The sequence below is a fragment of the Equus quagga genome, chromosome 9 (genome assembly GCF_021613505.1).
Source record: "Equus quagga isolate Etosha38 chromosome 9, UCLA_HA_Equagga_1.0, whole genome shotgun sequence".
NCBI lineage: Eukaryota > Metazoa > Chordata > Mammalia > Perissodactyla > Equidae > Equus > Equus quagga.
In genome coordinates this window covers 41563043-41583066 of record NC_060275.1, presented here as the reverse complement: position 1 = coordinate 41583066, position 20024 = coordinate 41563043, and the positions used below count along the sequence as shown (strand labels likewise).

General features: G+C 40.3%; 1 protein-coding gene across 1 annotated transcript in view; it reads left to right on the top strand.

The window, feature by feature from the left end:
* DSG2 (desmoglein 2) overlaps positions 1 to 14205 on the top strand; it is a 49222-nt gene extending 35017 nt beyond the window's left edge. The window contains exons 12-15 of the mRNA XM_046671395.1: positions 5677 to 5904; positions 7816 to 7937; positions 9182 to 9493; positions 11321 to 14205. Of these exons, the coding sequence (XP_046527351.1) occupies positions 5677 to 5904; positions 7816 to 7937; positions 9182 to 9493; positions 11321 to 12337 (1679 nt within the window). The 3' untranslated portion in view covers positions 12338 to 14205. The remainder of the gene's footprint in view (positions 1 to 5676; positions 5905 to 7815; positions 7938 to 9181; positions 9494 to 11320) is intronic.
* Positions 14206 to 20024: the final 5819 nt, after the last annotated feature.

Below are 20024 nucleotides of genomic sequence, written 5' to 3'. Positions count from 1 at the left end.
GCTTTTGGGTTCCCTTCAGGGTAGTTTTTGAATGCAGAAAAACTTATCCAGAAGATTATTTTGATCTAAACAATTAGTGTGCATTTCATAAAAGTTTCAAATATAATACCCAAGTTTTTCTTAGTTTGCAAGTTTATTGTTATTTTAAGTCTAACCAATTTTTGCAGTCATTTTAAAGAGGCTTTGAATGATGTTTCGTCCAATTTACAAATTAAACACCTTCAACATTTCAAGCTATATTCGTAAGTTTAGTATATTGTTTCCTTTTTGTGTATTTCAGTGATCTGAATTAATAAAGAAAACCTTCCCATGATCTCTGTACTCCAAAATTCCTGTGAAGTTAACTTAGAAGTGCATTGACCCTGAAATTCTCCTCGGTGGTCCAATACCAAACAAACCAGTGATATTTCAACCTAAAACCACAGGTCTAAATCAGTAACACAGTTATGGGCATACCGTTTTATTGTGCTTCACTTTACTACGCTTTGCAGATAATTACATTTTATACAAATTTAAGGTTCGTGGCAACCCTCAAGCAAGTCTGTCAGCACCATTTTTCCAAGAGCATTTGCTCACTTCATGTTTCTGTGTCACATTTTGGTAATTCTCGCAATATTTCAAACTTTTTCATTATTACTATATTTGTTATGGTGATCAGTCATCTTCGATGTTACTATTGTCATTGTTTTGGAGAGCCGTGAACCACGCCCATAAAATTTTGACAGTGAACTTAATCGGTAAATTTGTGTGTTCTGACTGCTCCACTGACCGGCCATTCCCCCATCTCTCTCTCTATTCCCTGAGACACAACCATATTGCAATTAGGTCAATTAATAATCTTCCAGCAGACTCTAAGTGTTCCAGTGAGAGGAAGAGTCGCACTTCTCTCACTTTAAATGAAAAGCTAGAAATGATTAAGCTTAGTAAGGAAGGCGTGTTGAAAGCCGAGATAGGCCAAAAGCTAGGTGTCTTGTACCAAACAGTTAGCCAAGTAATGAATGCAATGGAAAAGTTCTTGAAGGAAATGAAAAGTGCTACTGCAGTCAACACACGAGTGATAAGAAAGCTAAACAGCCTTATTGCTGATCTGGAGAAAGTTTTAGTGGTCTGGATAGAAGATCAAACCAGCCACAACACTCCCTTCAGCCAAAGCCTAAGCTAGAGCAAGGCCCTAACTCTCTCCAATTCTGTGAAGGCTGAGAGAGGTGAGGACGCTGCAGGAAAAAAGTTTGAAGTAGCGGAAGGTGATTCATGCAGGTTTAGGAAGGAAGCCGTCTCCATAACGTGAAAGTACAAGGAGAAGTAGGAAGTGCCAATGTAGAAGCTGCAGCAACTTAGCCAGAAGATCTAGCTAAGATCGGTAATGAAGGTGGCTACACTAAAAAACAGATTTGCAATGTAGACAAAACAACCTTATAGTGGAAGAAGATGCCATCTAGGACTTTAACAGCTAGAGAGGAAGTCCATGCCTGGCTTCAAAGGACAGACTGATTCTCTTGTCAGGGCTAATGCAGCTTGTGACTTTAAATTGAAACCAGTCTAAATCTACTCTGTGCTCTGTAAATGGAACAACAAAGCACATCTGTTTACAACATGGTTTACTGAATATTTTAAGCCCACTGTTGAGACTTACCCCTCAGAAAAAAAATTCCTTTCAAAATGTTACTGCTCATGGACAACGCACCTGGTCATCCAAGAGTTCTGATGGAGATGTACGAGATTAATGTTGTTTTCATGCCTGCCAACACAACGTCCATTCTGCAGCCCATGAATCAAGGAATAATTTCGACTTTCGAGTCTTACTATTTAAGAAGCACATTGCATAAGGATATAGCTGCCATACGTAGTGATTCCTCCGATGGATCTGGGCAAAGTAAATTGAACCTGGGAAGGATTCACCATTCCAGGTGCCATGAAGAACGTTTGTGATTCATGGGAAGAGGTCAAAATATCAGCATTAACAGGAGTTTCGAAGAATTGGATTCCAATCCTCCTGGATGACTTTGAGGGGTTCAAGACTTCAATGCAGGAGGTAACTGCAGATGTAGTGGGAATAGGAAGAGAGCTAGAATTAGAAATGGAGCCTGGAGATGTGACTAAATTGCTGCGATCTCATGATAAAACTTGAACGGATGAGGAGTTGCTTCTTATGGATGAGCAAAGAAAGTGGTTTCTTGCGATGGCATCTTTTCTTGGTGAAGATGCTGTGAAGACTGTTGAAATGACAACAAAGGATTTGGACTGTTACGTAAACTTCGTTGATAAAGGAGCAGCCGGGTTGGAGAGGACTGACTCCAATTTTGAAAGAAGTTCTGTGGGGAAAATGCTATCAAACAGCATCGCATGCTGCAGAGAAATCATTCATGAAAGGGTCAATCGATGTGGCAAACTTCATTGTTGTCTTATTTTAAGAAATTGCCACAGCCACCCTAACCTCCCGCAACCACCACGCGGATCAGTCAGCAGCCATCAACACTGAGGCAAGACCCTTCACCAGCAGAAAGATTGCTGCTCACTGAAGGCTACTCACTGATGGTTAGCATTTTTTAGCAATAAAGTTTTCTTTTTTTTTTTTTTGAGGAAGATTAGCACAGAGCTAACATCTGCTGCCAATCTTCCTCTTTTTTGCTGAGGAAGACTGGCCCTGAGCTAGCATCCATGCCCATCTTGCTCTACTTTATAGTGTAGGATGCCTGCCACAGCATGGCTTACCAAGTGGTGTGTAGGTCCGCACCTGGGATCCAAACCAGCAAACCCTGGGCCGCTGAAGCAGAACATGCAAACTTAACCGCTGCACCACCGGGCCAGCCCCCAGCAATAAAGTATTTTTTAATTAAGATATGTACATTGTTTTTTAGACATAATGCTGTTGCAAACTTAATAGACTACAGTATAGTGTAAACATAACTTTTATATGCACTGGGACACAAAAACATTCTTGTGACTCACTTTATTGCAGTGGTTTGGAACCAAACCTACAAGATCTCTCAGGTTTGCCTATACGTGTGTTAAATTGGAGCTACAAAGCTGTCATATTAATAGGGCTAATTTTCCTAAAAATATGACAAATATATAAACACAACAAATACAAATAAATTCTTTACAAAAATATTCAAACTGTGTCTTTAATTTGCTTAAACATTTCTATACTTAATTCAAAGTCTTCTTAGGGTTTGTGTACTTACTTGAAGAAGACAGCTATACCCTCAGTTAACTCAGATTTTCTCTCCACTAAGGATGACAGTCACCGTCCTGATTAATTGAGGTTACTCCAGATCAAGTTTTCAGCTAGCATGAGCCCTGGGGGGGGCAGACATCCAGATGATTCTTCTTATGGTAATTAAGTCACAGGCATCAAAACTTGAACAGTGGTTGGTCTCCTGGCTCATGGTATCTCCTTCTGGACTCACAGAGGCCTGGGACTCCCGCCTCAGCTGAACGCTGGAGTGTAGTTTGCCTTTCTTTGCCTAAGATATGTGAATGTGTTTTGCATTGAACTTGCTGGGATTCCAAGACTTTTTTATTTTATCTAAGAAACACGTGAGTTTGGGAGCTGCCAGGCACTGTTCTCAGCACTTGAGTGATATTAACAACCCTAGAAGTTTGGCCCTGCTGTGGTCAACATTATATAGATGAGGAAACCGAGTTTGACTAGTATTCTCAAGGTCACAGCTTGTTAGGAGCTGGGGCCGGGATTTGGGCCCAACTAGACTAGCTCTGGAGTCTCTGCCTTTATGCTGTGCTGCCTCTCCAGACACACAAATGGATTTCCTATCTAAAGATAAAGGGGTTGGAATTTGATAGGTTCTTGAATTTTTCATAGTCTTAGAAACAAAACACTCTTAAAGATATACATGTTCGAGTGTTATAACAGGAGGTCACTGAGATTATACTTCATTTATCTAGGCACTTTAGAGGGAAGATTCTGTAAGCCAGGCTTTTTTCTCTTTGGTTACGTAATAAGGTGATTGGCCAACTGTCATGATAATAAATAGTCCTATCTGTTTTTATTTATTGGGGAAAATTTTAAAATACAGAGACCAATAAGGTGGACACCCTTGTACCTACTACCTAGAATTAAAAGAATGTTAACAAAAGAATATTTGTCATCCTCTTTTTTTATGATAAAGTACAAGTCCCGCTGTGTCCTTCGTCCCCTCCCACCTACCCCCTCAGAACCAATCGTTAATTTAGTCATATCCTTCCAGGCCATGTTTTCCTGGATTTTTTTTATGAGCTCATATTTCTTAAGTGAATGATTAGGTGCTTTCCTCACATCTCCAAAGCTTTCAGGATGATTTAATAAGTATATTTCTAGCTGTGCAGGTGAAATTCCACAAAACTTGGACCTTAAAATGAGAAGAGGCTGTCTTTTAACTCCAAAAATAAATAAAAGCAAAAACCCAAAACACTTCATTTTTATCTTTATATTTATCCGTCTTTACATGTCTTGAAGGCAAATTATTTTTTAATGTTATACATGTATCAGATAATGTTTCAACTATTCTAAGTGATTGTTTTTACTCATATGAAAACCGGTCATTATTTTTATTCATGTGAAGGAAAAATTTAGAAATAATCATCAGTCACATTTAAAAAAAAGTAAGATGAAAGGTCATTCACACAACGCTTCCTGTGTAATATTCTTGCCAAAAATGTATAACCTGAATCCAATCATGAGGAAACAATCAGACAAATTCAAACTGGAGCATTCTTTGAAATAAGTGGCCTCCAAAAACATGAAGGTCCTGAAAGGCCAAAAAGGAGATTAGGACTGTTCTAGATTATTAACAGAAACTAGGATGACAACTAAATGCAATTGCCTAATCCTTGATTGGATCCAGGATCAAAAAAGAAAACAGAGAAAAACAGAGAACTATATAGGACTTTATTACTACAATTGAAAAGTTTGAATATGGGTTATATATTAGATAGTAGTATATCAATAATAAATTTCTAAAGAGGGCTGATGTCCTTTGGTCTTAGAAGGTATATGCTGAAGAATGTCATGATATCTGCAACTTGAAAGAGTTCAGGGAAAAAAATGTGTGTGTAGAGAGAAAGTATTGTTATAAAATGTAAACAATTTGTGAAGGGTATATCATATTCATTGTAATATTCTTTCAACTTTTCTGTAGATTTGAAATTTCTCAAAATGTTGAGTATACAGTGTTGGGAACAAAAAGGAGGGGACTAAATGAAACAAGATTGGCCCATTGTTGAAAATTACTAAACCTGGAAATGGATACCATGGGGGTTAATTGTGCTCTTCTCTCTATTACTGTCTGTTTGAAAATTGCCCTAATAAAGTTTTTTAAAGAAATGGTAAAATAAAGACCATTCATCGGAAATGTCACTTAACTCACCACTTGTTTGTCACTCTATTCCCAGTACATGGAACAGTTCCTAGCATTTGGTAGACCACACGTATTTGCTAAAATTAATCATAAAAGTAAGGTGTGTACAAATCCAATCCTTTGCTATTAACCTGCCTGTTTGGAGTGTCTGCACTAACTTTGTGAAGCACCTAGTGTGAATTCAATAGAGAAGTTGAGGAAGAATAAAACTAACTGGAGCTAAAGATTATTAGCAATTAAAGAATGTTTCTGTAACTTAATCTCACCCCTTCCATGGTAATTGCTCATTTTTATTTCCTTTTGCCTCCTGCCCTCCTAGGTACCAGTGTGTTACTGCAACAAAGCGAACGAAAGCTTGGGAGAAGTGAAATTCAGTTCCTGATTTCAGATCGTCAGGGCTTCAGTTGCCCTGAGAAGCAGACCCTTGATCTCACGGTTTGCAGTTGTCTGGATGGCGGTGGTTGTGTAGAAGCACTGCGTGACTCCTATGTTGGCCTGGGACCTGCGGCAATCGCGCTAATAATTTTTGCTCTTCTGCTCTTGCTACGTAAGTGTCTTAAAAGCCACTCTTTGGCTCTTTTAGTAACTTACTTGTTACTCGTTAGAGTCATAACTTACTACTCGTGCTGTGTTAGTGTAGTGGTCATGGATTTCTTTAGAGTTATTCTTTAACTACACTAGAACACTTTTGAGGGTGAATAGGGGAATAATCATTGATCAGTGATAAATTCACCAAAAGTTATTGTAGCACTCTTCAGAATTTTGTTTTATAAAAATGAATCATTTGCTGATTAAAATAACCAAGGTTGTTAGGCATACTCTTCAACACCCTTGTAACAGAAACCTTGTTGGTGTCCCCAGTTTGATAGCTCTGTGATGGAGGGATGTTGTCTCTTCTTCACTGCCCAGTGCCCAGAACAGTGCCTTGCACATAGGAGGCTCAGAAAAGATTTTTGTTGCAAGAATTTGGGTTATGGATACAAGGTTATTTTAAAAACTCAGCTTATCCCCATGGTTCCTTGCTTTGCACACTCACCGTGTCAGAGCTCCACCTCCCGATACCCTCTTCTTGACTTGGCCCTTCACCAGCTCCAACAATAGACAGACCCTCTGAGCACTTTGCTCCCCAACACTGACAACCACCTGCCTTCCCTGCATGCCCTCCAAAGACCTGGGGTTTCCTTTCATGAAAGAACCAAGAATTGCAGCCTGGGGTCATGTGGAATACCACTCCACTTGACCACTGAACATGGGCAGAGGACTCAGCTATTGCAAAGACAGAGGAGGAGCTTGTCAAAGCCATTAGTAGATGTGCCATTGAATGCACAGCACTCAACAGTTTGCAGTGTACTTTTCCACCGTCATCTCTATTTTAAGGGTGAAGTACAGACACATGATGGTAAATGACTTGTCTCAGCTTACCAAGTTTTCGGGAAGTAGGTGCTGGAGCTGGGACCAAATCTTTTACCCGGGGATTCCTTGCACTGCCTTCTCATCTCATATTCCCCGGGGCCTAATATGCCTTTTGGCACATGCAGACATTTGATAAGTATTTGTTGAATTTGTTGAAATTCTTTAATTGCCCCTAGCTGATTTCAATCTTTTTATCACTGACAGTAGGTGCTGTCAACTGTTTTACATAAAAAGGAATCTAGAGGGTAGTCAGTTCATCACTGGACGCTGCCAAATGGGAGTGGCCATGAAAGCTAGTTTGGGGTGGATTGCTGCAGGTGTAGTTAATTCTTTACTACACTGATCACGGGCCCAGCATGGGCCTTCACTTCCTCCTAGAGGTAGAATAAAATTTAAGGAGGGAGTTTTGAAATTTGATTGAATCCTAGATGAAATGTTATATATATATTCTAAGGGTTTTTAAGGTAGAAGCGCTTTAGAAAATAGTATTTAGGTAATTCAAAGGTTAATTGGAACCTCAGTGAGTCCTGCCCTGTGCTAAATTCCATTGTAGGGTGAAGTGGTAAAGTATTAATAGAAGTTCCAATGTTCTAGAATATTTGAATATATTAACATTTTCCTACCCTTAGGAGCTTTTGATTTTTTTTAACACATATATAAATATTTTTTAGATAGTGAATTTTCTCATATTAAAAATTAAAGTGATTTAAAAGAAAATTTAAGTCTTGAAGTTGGTTTTGATGATTTGGATACTATTGAATCCAGTCTTGGTGTTCCATTCGGTAACCAGAGACAGCCTCCGTGATGAACGTGGTCTCTGAATCTGTGAGACTCCCTCATCCTGCCTTCAGGCTTTGGTATAACTCACCCAAAACAAGCTTGATGAGGTTGGATCAGGGGAAGAAAAGAAAATCGGAAAAATAGGGCTGGAAATAAGCAAAGACTGAACTCCAGGAAGAGATACACACATTGCAAAATTACGCAATATGAATTTAGAAATATGTCAGAACTAACCTCCTCTGCACCCAATTTTGTCTCTGTCCAGTTGTACCGCTTTTACTGCTGATGTGCCATTGTGGAGAGGGCGCCAAAGGCTTCACACCCATCCCCGGCACTATAGAGATGCTGCATCCTTGGAATAATGAAGGGGCGCCACCTGAAGACAAGGTCAGATAATCACATATTGATGTAACTTGTCTTCTTCTCTGAGTTAAAGGGTCCTTGGGAAGTGTTTCTAACGTTTTTCGTCATGAGAGAGTAAAATGGTCATTACAGATTTCATGGATATGCCTTTGTTAAACAAAGGGTTTGAAGGACAGTATAGTTTGTGTTTGTTGCCAGGGCAGAGCTGAAGTGGCTTTGCTCTACTGTGACAGGTCCTGTGTTACAGAGAATGGAAGAAAAAGGTCAAGTAGTAACACAGAGAAAGCACAACAAAGGTGAGAGAGAGCAAAAGTGTGTAGGGATTTAGGATAGAAATTTTGCTCCCAATATTAAATGGGCAACCTTTCTCAACTAGATGCTTTTCCATTGCCATTCTCCTCGATACATAGGGTTGGCAGAGGTGTGCCTACAACCTCATAACAGTTGTAAAACGTTGCAAAATCCCCTCTCCTATCTACTTAATAGCCCTCTCCCATTTTCTCTCTATTGCATCTCCACACTGGGTGTCTCATCAGCATCCACAGTGAGCACCGTGTCTAATAGGATATGATTTAGCATCAGGTGTCAGAGAACTCAGCATAACGGTGGCTTAAGAATAACCCTGGGCCATCCAGGACCAATGTGATGATGCCTCCACAACATGACCCCTGCTTCCTCCTTTCTTGCTATTCCTGCATGGATGAGTTTCATTCCCACACTGTCCTAATGGACCGGACACTAGCTAGTATCCCCACATTCCAACCAGCAGATAGGAGAAAAGTGAAGGAATGCTTTTGAAGAACACTTCCCAGAAGTTGAATGTACCATTTCTTCTTGAAATTAAATTAAGCAGAACTTAGTCATCTGGCTAGACCTAGAAGCAGTGGAGGCTTGGAGTTCTAGTCTTTATTTGGGGCCTCTATGTGTCCACCTAGAAAAACAAAATAAAGATTTAATAACTGGAGAAGATGCATCAAACTAGAGGAAAGTTGAAATGCCATTGGTGCCAATAGAGCAAATGAACTGAGACCATATTTAAATCATTTTTGTCTTTTCCTTTTGTTACAATCAGCTAACAAAACAAGAAGGTAGAATAGGGATCTTCAGAAGACTCAAATGGAAGTTATTCAACCCAAAATATTTTTCCTGATTTGCCTCTGTGTAGACAGCTTATTCCCTTCATATGCCCACTTAGCTCAGATCCTTCTACCACCCATCCTGACGCTCCATCCTTCTGACTCGGTTCTCAACTGTATTTGCTCTCACAGGTGGTGTCCTCATTTGTGGCGGCAGATCACGGAGTGCATGTAAGCAATGGAGTAGGAGGTGTAACAACCAAGACCATCACCAAAGGAAGTAGCTCTTCTTCCTATACCAAAGGGCATGAGGTGGACGGAAGATGGAAGGAATGCAGACGCCTTATTTCTGTTGACCCCCCCCAGGTTACCAAGTTAACAAGAGTCATAGACTCCGAAACCATTACGACCACAAGAACCATAGGGGCTTCCAGAGACATGACCAGAGCTGAAGCAGCTGCCGTGGCCCTGAGTGATGAGTTCTTAAGAAATTATTTCACTGAGGTAAGGATTTGTTTTTATGTATAGGGGAAAAAAAATTTATATATGAATATGGTATTATTAGGGTAATGATTGCCTTGGATCCAAATGGGACTTTGTTTTTTTTAAAAGAATGCTTCCAGGCAATGAGGAAGAGACGTGACCCACCGAGTCAGTCAGTGGAAATAATAAATGACTCCACAGTCTTACTTCTCACAAAGGCTTATTTCTCACTTCCATTCATATTTTGACCACTTGATGCATGCGGCTCTGCTCCATGTCATCTGCATTCCAAGGCGAATGTCATGTCAAGGGAGCAGATTGTGCCTGGAAAGCTGCTGTCCTTGGGCCACAGGGAACAGCACTGCAGAACCAGGCAGTGTCTCCTAGAGACGCTGCCTTTCCTCACTCCCATTTCATTGGCCAGAGTGAGTCACATGACTAAACCAGATATGAGTGGGTCAGAAAGTATAATCCCTGTGCAGGAGCAGGCTTGATAGGGTTGGGCCTGGTGGTGGGGAGAGAATGTGTGACCTGAAAAACACAATCTGTTATGTCCGTTTAAATTCTCTCTTCTGAATGAGAGTACATGGCTTCACAAAAAATTATGAGGGAAGATGACGAGATGCAGTCAGGTAGCTCTTGCCTGGAATTAGAAACTAGAAGCAGGCTGAGTGACTTTCTTGAGAACAAGGTCCCTGTGTCCCGCCTGGGGATGGGCAGAGTCAGGGTGTCAGGCATCTGAAGGACACTTGAGACGAGTAGGGGGTGGGCTTCCGTGGAGGCCAGTTTATTTCTGTCCCCTATCTTCTAAATGGTTGCAAGTTACTGGAGCCCTTCCCCAGTGTCTGCTCCCTTCCACCCTCCTTTCATACCATCTCCTGCCCAGCCCAGGGATCAGCTTGACAGAGACATGATGAGATCATGTCAAGGGAAATCATTTTTCCCTCTTCTCTCTCACTGCCAAGCTCCATGCTGGTGCCCTGTTTGTTTTATTTTGATGTTTTCTTTCTCCATGCTAATCCTGTTCCAGTCATTCTTGGTTATGTATGTGTGCACAACTTAATTCAGAAATCGTTTCAAATGTATCAGAAAATTTGCAAGAATAATGGAATTTTTAAGCTTTTGTATACTCTTTACCCAGATTACCCAATTGTTATGTTAACATTTTGCCACATTTGCTGTTTGCCTTCCCATTCTCTCTCACACCCACACGCGTGCACACCCACGCATCCACGCATGCACATTCTCTTGCATTCCCACAGTTACAGTGAACAGATTTAGAGATTTAACAATAGCACATATATTCCTTCCTTCAGTTTAGCCAATTATCACAATAATGTCTTTTATAGCTATTTTTTTTCCTGTCCAGGACCTAATTAAGGGTCCTGCTTTCCATTTAGTTGTCTTGACACTTTACTTTAATCTGAAACAGTCTCCTCCACCTTTCTTTGTTTTTCACAATATTAATTTTTTTTCTTTTTCTTTTTCTGAGGAAGATTTACCCTGAGCTAACATCTGTGCCAGTCTCCCTCTATTTTATATGTGGGACGCTGCCACAGCATAGCCACCAATAAGTAGTGTAGGTCTGTGCCTGGGAACCAAACCCGGGCCACCAAAGCAGAGCGCACTGAGCTTAAGCAGTAGGCCATGGGGCCGACCCCATGCATTTAATATTAATATTTTTTAAGAATACAGGTCAGTCGTGTTGTAGGATGCCCCTCAGTTTATGTTTCTCTGATGCATCCTCATAATTAGACTCAGGTTATGCATTTTGAGCAGGAATATAGAGTCTTGTTTTTAAGTGAAGTTGTGCCACTAGTTATGTGTCTGTTTTTATTTCCGTTTTAGAAAGCGGCCTCTTACACTGAGGAAGATGACGTTCACCTGGGCAAAGATTGCCTTCTGGTTTATTCTCAGGAAGAAACTGAATCTCTACATGGTTCCATTGGCTGTTGCAGTTTTATTGAAGGAGAACTAGATGATGGCTTCTTAGATGATTTAGGAATTAAATTCAAGACACTAGCTGAAGTTTGTGTGGGTCGGAAAATAAATATAGATATGCAAATTGAGCAGAAGCCAAAACCTGTGAGAGAAACAGGTGTGAAGACAGCTTCCCATTCACTCTATGAGCAAACTAAGGTTAATTCAGAGAATGCTTCCTCCTCTGGTAGTAGCTTTCAAGTTCCAGAACACTTGCATGAAGCAAATGCAGAGAAAGTAACTCAGGAAGTAGTCACTGAAAGGTCTGTATCTTCTCGGCAGGGTCAAAAGGTGCCTCGACCACTTCCTGATCCATTGCCTCCTGGTAATGTGATACTGAAAGAAACTTCCTATGCCACAGGCTCCACCATGCCACCAAGTACTATGATCCTGGGTCCTAGCCAGCCACAGGGCCTGATTGTGACAGAGCGGGTGTATGCTCCAGCTTCTACCTTGGTAGATCAGCATTATGCTAGTGAGGGTAATGTCACGGTTACCGAGAGAATAATTCAGCCAAACGGGGGGGTGTCTGGTCCTCTGGAAGGCACTCAGCAGCCGCCAGATGCACATTATGTTATGGTCAGGGAGCGAGAGAGCTTCCTTGCCCCCAGCCCGGCTGTGCAGCCCACTCTGACCATGCCCAGTGTAGCGGTAGGCCAGAACGTGACAGTGACGGAAAGGGTGCTAACACCTGCTTCCGCTCTGCAGTCCGGTTTCCAAATTCCTGCTGAAACCTCTGTCACGGCCAGAAAGACTGTGGTTTCTGGAGCTGGAGTCACTGGCCCTCCTCCAAATTTCAGTTTAGAGGAGTCTGGTCATTCTCATTCTACTGTAACCACATCTTCCACCAGAGTCTCCAAGCACAGCACCATCCAGCACTCTTAGTCCTAAGCAGCAGTCAGCCACAGCCTGACCCAGAGTTTACCCAGCAGGGACTGACTGCATGTTTTCAATGGACCTGGCTCTTCAGGAGTCTTACAGCCGTAAGAGGCACACAGACATTGGGCTTAAAATTTTACTTAATTACATACACACCAAGGGCCTCACTGTCTCAGCTTCCAGGAGTGTACTTCAAAAATGCTCCAGGATTTACCAAGGGTATAGTGGTCGTGCTGTGTCCTAATTGCCTTTTAGTGGCAAATGGCCAAACAATATTCACAAAGCAAGTTAAATAGAGTAAATCGGGCTTCTAAGAATTTACCAAATGAACACAGAGTATCCAGTTCATCACCATCCGGGAGAGCCCCCAGGAGGTTGAGTGGGCCCCTTTGCTCACCCTGTTAACCTTTAACCCTGCTGTTCTGTACTCCGTACTTTACTGCACCTAGCAGATCATCAATAATTCATTCATCCAAAGATTACACGCACAGTCTGGGCAACCAGTTTGTTTTCTTGTTTTCCATAAGACTAGAGGCCTTTCAGTCTGTGGTAAATTGACTGAATTTTGCAATACTGACATGGTAAGCACACACATTGTATGTTTCTGTGCATGTAACTATGTGTGTGCATGTGACTCTGTGTGTGGGTGTGCGTGTGTGTGTGTTGTATGACTTTAAAAACAGCATTATACCTTCCCTTTGTCTCTCAGTAATCATGAAAATATTGAACACCTCAAGTGCAGTTGTATAATCCAGGGAGAAATTTATAAATATAAAATCACTTTACTTTTTATAGTAATAGTATGATATTAAAAAACCCTCAGGGTACATTATCTTCTAATTTAGTACAGCTGACTTAACTACTAGACTATGTACACTGTGGTAAGAACTGTGCCTGTTTCACTGTTGTATATCCTCTTTGCCTAACGTGGGTGCCAAATCAATATTTGTGGAATACAACTGAATTTTAGAAGCTACTCTCTTTTATCTACAATTGCAAAAAATATTGAAAGACCCTATAATTTTTATAATTATGAGTTTGAAATTCTGATGTTATTCTGTGTCTCAAAGTCATTGGCTAGCTGGTCATGACTTCCTACAGGGGTATTAAATATTATATAATTGACCTGAATTTGTACAACATCCTCGCCCCTTTTTTTTAAAAGTGATTTGGCTGTTTTGGACAAATAAATAGATTGTATTTTTATTGCTCCTTGAAAAAATAATCCATTTCACGTTTCAAAGTATCTGTGCATATCCATAATAATTTATATAAATATTCTCCATAGCAAAATAATTTTCATAAATTTTAAAGACTATGTAATTTCGTGATTTTTCAGGATATTTTGCTAGGGAAATGAATCTTTAAAAATTCATTTTGTACGTATTTTTTAAAATATCATTGACTTGAATTGTGTTGTGCAAAAGATTTATACTTTTTACTCCTACTGACTATTAATGGGTAAAAGGCAGATATTTTTAGACACCGTAAGCCTGTGGCCAAGATGAAGGTCATTCTTCCATGATCCAAATTTTTAACTCTCTACTTAGTAATTGTTGCTTTTTTTTTTTCCATTATAGACTTAGTAGTTATATTTTACCAAGTATACAACAGGAATATCACTACTGTGTGCAAATGTAAATATGACCTATGTACTCCGAACAAACACAACTTGGTCTTAAAGGTCGTCCTTGGGCAGGCCTGAAAAACCTAGCCTGTCTCTTGTATATATATAGCATAATCACAGTTTCTAAATGGCTTTCTTTGTACCTGAAAGGGTGATTTGTATTAGTTTTTACATGTGTTGCTTGGGAGACTATATTTGTATGTGTATCATTAAAATATTTAAATAAAAAGATGATCTTTAGAGCGACCGTTTGCCCCTATCTTTTTATTGCTCCATTGTATTTTACAAGGAATATAGCTGGTGGTTAGGGGAGGAGGCAACACCCCGAAGGCGGGTATTTATTGGACTTTGGTATTTTATTGTGAACTGGTTAAATCCAGCTCAACCAACCTCATTGGAAGAGCATATTTCCCTTCCTAAGTAGAGTAGACACAAGAATGCCCAGTTAAATTTGAGTTTCAGATCAATAATGAGTAGTAATTTAATTACACTAAAAAGAGTAAGTTTGTCTTAGAGTGAAAAAATTATCTGTTATCTGAAATTCAAATTTAACTGGGCACTCTGTATTTCTATTTGCCAAGTCTGGCAACCTTGTTCCTAAAAGACTGAAGTTTTCTCCCTGCCCAGCAAGCAACATTGGAGGAACCTGTTGGATTGGGCTAAAGAAGGCTTGCATGTCTGACCCAAAGAGGTGAAATCATTCAAACAATGTTGAGAGGCTGTTTTAGTTGCTTCTTATAGTTTACAAGGGAAAAGATCAGAGTTTCTGCCTATACTATAATGTCACATCAAGAAATATTTCACAACACTGGTGCATCAAGACATCCAAAAGCATGACAACTGTGGGATATTTCCATAACTCCGGGGCTCCCAATCCAAGAGGCACATGGGAGCAACTTTTGGTTGATTGCATGTATCTCTACAGACATATTCTAATCATCTCTGTGTCAAAATTTATACAATAAGACATTGCTTATCAAGTATCACCTAGAAATGAAGTGTTTTACGTAACTTCCAGATAATTTAATTTTAACATACCAAAATTTCTTGGTTTCTATTTAAGTGTAATTCAAATCCTCTATATCATTATTGATTTTTTTGTCCACTTTTTCTATTAATTGCTGAGAGAGGAATGTTATAAATCTCCAATTGACTGTGGCTTTGCCTATTTCCCCTTTAATTCATTCTACTTTCGCTTCCTGTATTTTGAAATTTGTTATACTTGTGTTACTAGGTGCAAAAACATTTAGGATTATTGTGTCTCTCTGAAGAATTGACCCTTTCATCATTATGGAATGTCTCTCTTTATCTCTGGATATTCTTTGTCTTGAAATCTGCTTTGCCTCTAACATTCATCACCATGCCAGCTTTCTTAGGCTTGGTGTTTGCATGGTACATCTTTTTGATCCTTTTTCTCTCAACCTGACTATACCTTTATAATGTGTGTTTCTTGTAATTATATAAATGGGTCTTGCTCTCTTATCCATTTTAACAATTTCTGACTTAATGGAAGGTTTTAGCCTGTTTACAGCAATTATTCACATGGATGAGTTTAAACCTACCATCTGGGTATTTGTTTTCTCTTGGTCCCATCTGTTCATTTCTCTGCTCCTTTCCTCCTTGGTGTGTTGCATGTTCTAGGATTCCACTGCAGGTCCCCTACTGACCTGTTAATTATACTCCTTAATAAACCTAAATAATAAAAAATAAACCTCCAGTTTATTTTTTAACTGTTTACTCTTGTTGCGGAAACATCATTAAAAACAAAATCTAGTCTACCTGGAAACACTCCACAAAGGTAGACGAGAAAGAAAACAGTTTCATGATACAATAAGCATTAAGCCAGAATGTGATGTGTGTCACAGGTAGCCCCTAAGGAAATTGCAAGTACGGAAAGAAACCTATAAACAAATTGCAAAGACAGAAATATAGCCAGACAGATACAACCCATTACATACATGTTCACAAGATGTTCACAAGTAACTTGTCCTCAAGTAAGACTTGCCAGCACCATTTGTCATACACAGCTCATCTTAAATTCACCTGGTAATTGAGGTGGCCATTGTGTTTGCTGATTGCCTTTATTCAAAGAAATAGTAAAACTCTTATATCTCTGGGACAGGTAGCTAGTTACAATTTGGAGGCAGGCACCCATGGAGAAGGAGAGACGGGTGCTGTCTTCCTTGATGTTCACGTGTTTGATGTTCGAAGAGATGGCTCCCAGGTCCTTGAGAAAGACATTCCTGCTTGTAAAGCTAGCGAAAGGCTTATTTAGTTTTAAAATGATTTACATCCTATCTGAAAGGGGCAGAGGAAGAATGAACAATGACAAGTTTTCTAAAGTAAATGCTCTAAGAAAGGGGAGAGGAAAGGGAAAGTCTCTCTCCTTTTTGGCACCAGGAAAAATTCTATTTTTTCTTTCTTAGATTTGTACTTAACCCTAATACTCTAGGGCTATACTCCATGTGGCAATGCCTAGCAATTGGCTATCACAAATATAGACCATTTCTTTCATTATGGAAAGGTTTTTCGGCAGCACAGCTCTAGAAATTATAGTATACATCTTGAATTTGTCACAGTCTACCTTCAAATGTTCTACTAATTCGCCAACAATGTACATAAATCTTGAGCTTCCCGTTGGTGGATCTTGCTATGTCACTAGATCTCTGACCTTCTTCACACTCATACTCTAATCAAGAGGCCCTCAAACGTTGCCTCTTGTCCCCCACACCATCCTTGATGTCCCTGCTCCATTGACTATAGCGCATTATGAGCACGCATATTCAGAAACCTGTATCGAGTCCATTGGCGAGTGGAAATGGACTCACTGTTCCACAGATTACAGGACCTCCACCAACCCATTAGCCAAGTTGAAGAAAATGAGAGGAGGAATGTGTACTTCTATTAAGAATCCAGATATGCCCTGGGGTGGAGATTTTCCACTTGCTTCTTTATATCAACTCTCTACCTTTTTCACCCTGCTCTAAGGCCGCTTCAACAGGCATCCTTGCCCTCTGGCTTCTAGCTGGGCTTTGCCAGTGGGAGGCACTGGGGAGAAAGAGAGAAATAAGGTCCGGGCATTTCTTCCCCTGTCTCTCTCTCCAGCGTCTGTCAGACATCTCCCTCTGTACAGCAACTCCCCTTCTGAGTTCTAGGACCCACTCCCTCTCATTGCTCCTGGGGGCCTGTTGGTGGTGATTGCCCCCCACTTAACTGTTGCCAGACTCAAGGTCCTGGACTGTCCCATGAGGGTTCCCTCACCTGCCTCACTTTTTGTATACCATCCGTTACACTCTCCTCACTTCTGTCTGCTTCTGCCTGGAACACTCACTGACTCAGGCATTTAGCTGCTAAATGATGACTCATTTTTAAAGTTATAAAAAAAAGACTCTTTTAAAAATCCTGTTGTATGAGTCTGCTCAGGCTGCCATAACGAAGTACCACAGAATGGGGGCCTTAAACAACAGACGTTTATTTTCTCACAGTTCTGGAGGCTGGACGTCCAAGACCAAGGTGTGGGCAGGGTTGATTTCTTCCAAGGCCTCTCCCCTTGGCTTGCACATGGCCATCTTGTCCCTGTGTCTTCACGTGGTCTTCCCTCTGTACGTGTCTATGTCCAAATTTCCTCTTCTTATAAGGACACCCGTCATATTGAATTAGGGCCCATCCAGATGATCTCATTCTAACTTAATTATCTCCGTAAACACCTTATCTTTAAAGATAGCCCCATTCTGAGGTGCTAAGTGTTAGCATTTCAACATGTGAATGTTGGGGGAACCATAATATCCAGTAAACAAACATACAGACTAGCCTGAAAAGCTGCACTATTTTTTCTCATGGAAGTTATGAATTCCTTTATCCAACTCTTTGGTTAATTATTAATACAAATTGCTTGTCACGGTGATAAAATTTAAACCTGAGTTGAAAGCAGCCTGAATAAAGAGACTTCAGAGTCTCTATTGGGCCTTTAGAGAAACCGCAAAGGCAATCGAAGCGAAGCGCTGGCTGTAGTTTCTAAGGATTGTCGACAGCGGCCAGTTTCCCAGCTTGCCAGCAATGGCCACACGCTTCATACTGCTCTTCAGTTTCCCCTGAGGCTTCTGCAGCACAGCTACCACGAACAGCTCCTCAGCTAAGAGAGGGGAGGCAGGACAATCCTCTCATTTGGAACTCATTCTAAAGATTTTTTTTTTTCCTCCTTGCTTCTGAGGTTCCTATACATAGCACAGTGGCCTTTCCTGTGTTTTTTTTTTTGTATTCTAAATTTGTCAATACAAATTATTCTTCCTCTCTCTCCACTTCTAGTTAAAAAAAATTGATACAAAGACTTTAAAATAAAATATATTGATCTGTTTCTCCATTATGACTTCTGCTGTAATGTCTGTGAAGTCATTCACTTCAAAATTACTTCCGTATAAGGTGTGTGACAAACATGTGTACAAGTTAATTCTGATTCATTCCCTAGCCCAGGAATGGTTAGTCTTTCAAGAATTCTAATCAGAAATTGTCTCGCCAGAAATGGTTACTTAGCCCTTCAAAAATCATCATCAAAATCCACATCGGAAGGCTTGCTAATTAGCATAAAGGATAGAAGTAGCTTTTCCTGGGTGAAATGAGTAGTTTTGAGACCGGTGATTGTTAAGGCTTTGGGTACAGCCCCCGCTGCACGGCCATGAACAAGGTGTGAGAACATGGCAGGCCTGAGAGTCTAATGGCGCCACTGAAGCACTTGAGGTCCAGTCCCACGTCCTGTGTCCTCCCACTTCACGGAGACACAATGCTGGCTCGTCGTTTAAACATGATTCCATCTACCTCAGAACCGACCTTTCATCAACTGCTAGTCTGAAGGGACCGGGGCAGAGAGTGGAAATGCCCAACTTTACAAAATCAGGTTGTCACATGACTGTTTTTATGCCCGTCTGCTAATAAATATTGGTACATTTTGTGGAATTTATTTAATACTTTCTTGTTTTGTAATAAACCAAAGGAACAGCCCCCTAACTAGCAGAAATTATTACTATTAAAACAATTTCAAAGTGTCGTTTGCTTAATGGTCAAATTGGCTTAGGAAATTTGGCAACTATGCCCATTTAATTATTTATTTTTCTAGGAAGATTAACAGCCTGAGTTCAGCCCCTGTTTTGGTTCACTCCAATTTCCTCACTTTTAAAGTGTTATTTTACCAAAATATTTTCTTTTACTACACATGTTTTGTTGGAAAAAGGCAAAATATAGATTAAAGAACAAAAACTACTTACTAAATTTCTCTAATTCCTTCATATACATTATCCTTGTTTCCTATCCCCACCCTCACTAGGTTTTGAGATCAGTGGAGGCAGGAATGGCCTTTTTGATCTTTCTCTTCCACGCTTTCTCCAGTGTCTGTAAAAAATACCAAAGTAAACCAGTAAAGGGAATGCTTGGCCAATTGAATGCATAAACAGCCAGGCAGAGGGAAAATGATGACCTGAGTTGGGACAATTCAGCCTTCCCAGGAGGAGAAGGGCTTTTGATACACTCAAACAGGACAATTGTGAATTTTGAAAATCCAGCAAGATTTTCAGAGTGGATTTCCTAAACCTGTGTGTAATGGATGACGTCAATGTCAATTTGCATCCTCTAATTTGCTGCATCCCAAACCGAAGTTTGTTCTCAGTATAAAGCCTTAATCCATGGACTCTGAGAACCATTTGAGGAGTCCTGCTCCAAAGAGAACTATAGAGGTTTTAGTGAATAATGGGAACTATTTGCAATGGCTCGAATAGTTTATTTCAGAGTTTCTTTCTATATTCTAGTTGCCAGGATTGTCGGAGATTTCACTCACTGTATTAAAGATTTGTTTTATTATTCTGTCCTTTTACCCAAGGCTGTATGATAGGATGGGACCCAGATGCCCCATTTCCCCTCATCTACCGCTTCTAGCTGCTTCTTGCAGACAGTTTGGTTTTACAATCCTTTTAATGTGAATCCTGCTGGAGTAATCTCAAGCTTTGTCATTCCCAACCCCTCTAAGGACCACTCCTAACGTTTTACATGGGTGCTTTCTCAAAGAAAAGAAATTGGGTT